We start from the raw sequence: 3,359 nt of genomic DNA, 5'->3' as shown, positions 1-3,359 counted from the left end.
GTAGGGTAGACCAGGGAAGCTGGGACGTGAGACAGAGCAGCACGGCCAGCTGAGCAGAAGGCATCGAGAAAGAGCAGGCAATTCAAACCAACAGTCCTGACACACTTGGCAGAGTCCTGGAAATGAGCTCTGGGAGTGAAAACAAGGAGAAAGGCAGTGTCTTCAGCTGGTGTTTAATAGGAATCTCCATTTGAAATTAGTAATTTGCAGACATACAGAAGGCACATAGATTTGAAGATAGCTCTCCAAGATCAGCTCCGTCTTCTGTGAATAATTATTGAAAAAAAAAAAAGAAGAAAAAGATTATGGCTTCTCAGAGCAGCCCATATATGCTAATCACATTGCACCCAATATGCTAATCACAACAGGAGAACAAGCCCTGTTATCCTGAAACACGGCAGACACTATCACACCACCAAAGGCTGTTCCTGTTGCTCTGGCATATTGCAACGAGCCGTGTGGAGAAGCAGAACAGAAATGCGTGGGCAGGAGAAGTGCAGCACCATCATGGAGACTTTGCCACTGCCCCGTGGCTCAGATCACTTAAAGAAGAACCCATGTTTCAGCGGGTCCTCCTCTTCGACAGTGAAGGTGGCTGTACCAGTGTAAAAGGCTTCTCCCGAGACTTCCACGATGACAGCGTTGTAGTCCCCAAACTTGGCTTCCTGCAGAGGTATTAGGATCAGGACAGAGGCGACAGGAGGTTCTCCGCTCTCCCGACCCCTCGAAATACCAGCACTACCTGGCACTGAGCACCCCTCACTGACCGCTCTGCCCTGCCCAGGTACACCCCAAAGTGCGCAGCAGCCCTTTCACCACCTCACCTTGCCTGCATGAGCTCCACACCCACACAACTGCTGCTCCGACCTCACAAGCCCCCGCACTGCCACAGCGTGGGTTTGCCTCAAAGGAGGCCAACAAGCTGGCGGCCGCTTGCAGCCAAAGACCAAGAGCTCCCTGGGGCACATCCAAACCTCCACAGCAACGTGCTGCCAGATCCCATGGGGCCAGGGCCAGGCCTGGAAACCTGGATGCGCAGACCCAGCTTCTACATCTCTGAACAATGCTCTCAGCCTTTAAGCAGGGAAGAGGGGACTAAACCAGGAATCCACCCTTAGCTGCCACTGAGAATGGACCAGACTGATTTATCTACATCAGCATCGGAGGTTTTCTCACCCCACTCCTTTCCTGATGGCTGAGAGAGGATTTGCAGGGAAGCCATGCAAGAGAACAAGGTCTTACTGTTGCTTGCTTCCCTAATAAAAAATCTTGAAGCCTGTGGCTTATGGGAAAGCAAGACACCCAGGCACCTCCCTCCTTCCATACGTCCTTCCCCAGGTACAGAAAGGCTTTTCTGCTTCTTCACTGAGCCAAGGCAACAGGACTTTTCCAGCAGTCCTCAAGACAGAGGGAAAGTCTGGCACAAGCCACTTGCCTTCACTGCCTTCCCGGTGAACAAGGACCCCGTGGTGCTGCTCCGAAACTTTCTGGTCTGATTCAGCTGGATGAGTCCCTTATGGTACTGCAAGGCGATGCGAGCTGTCACACCCGAACCAGTCGGACTTCGGTCAACCTACATTCAGAAGAGAAGATGAACCAGCTCTAGTGTTTTGGGGTTTAACAGAAAACAATATTGCTTCTCTCATTTCTCTCTGCCACCTTTATACTGGGCTTGGGGGAAACCCCTCTAGCCCAGGGTTTTGACCAGAATCTGGATACATCACAAATGAGAAGACAAAATAAAGTTTGGGGTACTTTTGGATTATGATCAGCTTTGGCAAACTTGTAGGGATGAATGATCTAATAAATGTTGAAGCTATTTAGGGAGCACTTGAAAGCTTCCGAGCGTCATAGCAAAAGGACTGAGAGGAGCAGAGGCCACCTTCCCCATTCTCATGCATCAAGGTAGGATTAGTTTTCCTTACACTAAGTGAGAGAGCTGCTGGCCAGCCTGGTTTTTAAAACCTCCAAAAACACAGTGTTGGCCAGCTTCCAAGGTGATCTGTCCCAGTGCTCCACACTCCTCACTGCTGGAAGTCCAACCAAAACTTCCCCTGCTATTTACATGACTGATACCTTACCCACTGCAGACAAGGATAGAAGTTTACGCCTCCTCTTTTCTCTCTTGCTCTGTTCATCCCCAGCAACTGTTCCCTAGACTGGGACTTTTAAGGACACACACAATGTTGGGAACCCGCCTCAGCCCCTGAACTCCTGGGAAACTCCCACCTATGGGACATGGGTATGAATGTTTTTTAAATGCCACTGTCTAGGATGTGCAGAAGTATTTCTGTCATTAGGAACTAAACCGGCATGTGTTAAGTGACACCCAGCTCTTCAGAGACATCACTGTAGCAGAAGCAACAATCGCTGCTCAAACCAAGAAGCAGCAGAGCTGTCCCTTGTCTCTGCAGTGGATGTAAGAAGGGAAAAAGGTGGTGCCTTGTGTGTCTGAGAAGAGCCCATTTCTGTACCTGTTCGTCTGCAAACACACAGATGTTGGTGGTGGGCTCCTCACTAAAGGCGTCTTTCCCATCTGTCAGTATGGTGCCGTAGAGGAAAGCCAGGTCTTCACTTTCAGGGTGATGAAGCTTGAACTGGGAACAGCACAGACAGGTTCACCAACAACGCAGCACAGCTGGGCAGTCAGCAGTGCGTGCAGCACAGCTTCCTCGAGAGACCAGAGGAAGGGGACGAGGCCACAGTGCTGTGTTTCCACCTCTGCTTCTCCAGTAACAGAGACGGATGGAGCAGCAAGAAAGCGAGCTCCTTCTCACATCCTTGTGAGGCTGGAGGAGGACTCTGAAGTTCAACATGGGGCTGGAAGGGTGGGACTCCCTCCCACCCCAAGCGTCTTGGGGGAATAAAGGGCCTCACCCTGGTGCAGTCACCCCTGAAGGGCACATGTTGGGGTACTGCAGCACTCTGCCATACCTGTTTCTTCACCGCTTCCGTCACCGCGCTCGCCGCATTGACAAGGTCTCTGGTCTTTGAGGAGCACACATCAAGGCCCAGCTGCTCAGCGCTGAGGAAGGCGTAGAAAGTGCCACCATAGCCGATGTCGACCACCACCTTCCCGTGACCAGGGACGTCGATGGCCAAGTCTGGGCAGGGAAAAGGGAGGTCGGTGAGGAGGGGAAACCATGCTGAGCCACGGGCTCGCACGCAGAGCGAAGGGACCCAGCCGTGCGCAAGGGGAGGGGATGGGGACAATGACTTGAGCGCTCCCATGCCAGAGAGCAGCATGTGACGCCTTATGCCATCCCTGGCGGCCTCTGAGGAACATCAGAATTGGGTAGGGATTTGCCAGATGCCCCTCAGCCAGGCCGCCAGCCCCCAAACCACAGCACAGGCACCAC

General features: G+C 52.4%; 1 protein-coding gene across 1 annotated transcript in view; it reads right to left on the bottom strand.

Moving 5' to 3' along the window:
• Positions 1-539: 539 nt before the first annotated feature.
• L3HYPDH (L-3-hydroxyproline dehydratase (trans-)) overlaps positions 540-3,359 on the bottom strand; it is a 3,173-nt gene continuing 353 nt past the window's right edge. Inside the window, exons 2-5 of the mRNA XM_010584192.1 lie at positions 2,935-3,104; positions 2,475-2,597; positions 1,436-1,573; positions 540-665 (exon numbers count right to left, since the gene is read on the bottom strand). Of these exons, the coding sequence (XP_010582494.1) occupies positions 540-665; positions 1,436-1,573; positions 2,475-2,597; positions 2,935-3,104 (557 nt within the window). The remainder of the gene's footprint in view (positions 666-1,435; positions 1,574-2,474; positions 2,598-2,934; positions 3,105-3,359) is intronic.

This window comes from Haliaeetus leucocephalus, unplaced genomic scaffold (assembly GCF_000737465.1).
Source record: "Haliaeetus leucocephalus isolate CR32 unplaced genomic scaffold, Haliaeetus_leucocephalus-4.0 Scaffold944, whole genome shotgun sequence".
Lineage (NCBI taxonomy): Eukaryota > Metazoa > Chordata > Aves > Accipitriformes > Accipitridae > Haliaeetus > Haliaeetus leucocephalus.
Note: the sequence above shows the minus strand (reverse complement) of the source record. Positions and strands in the feature narration are given on the sequence as shown.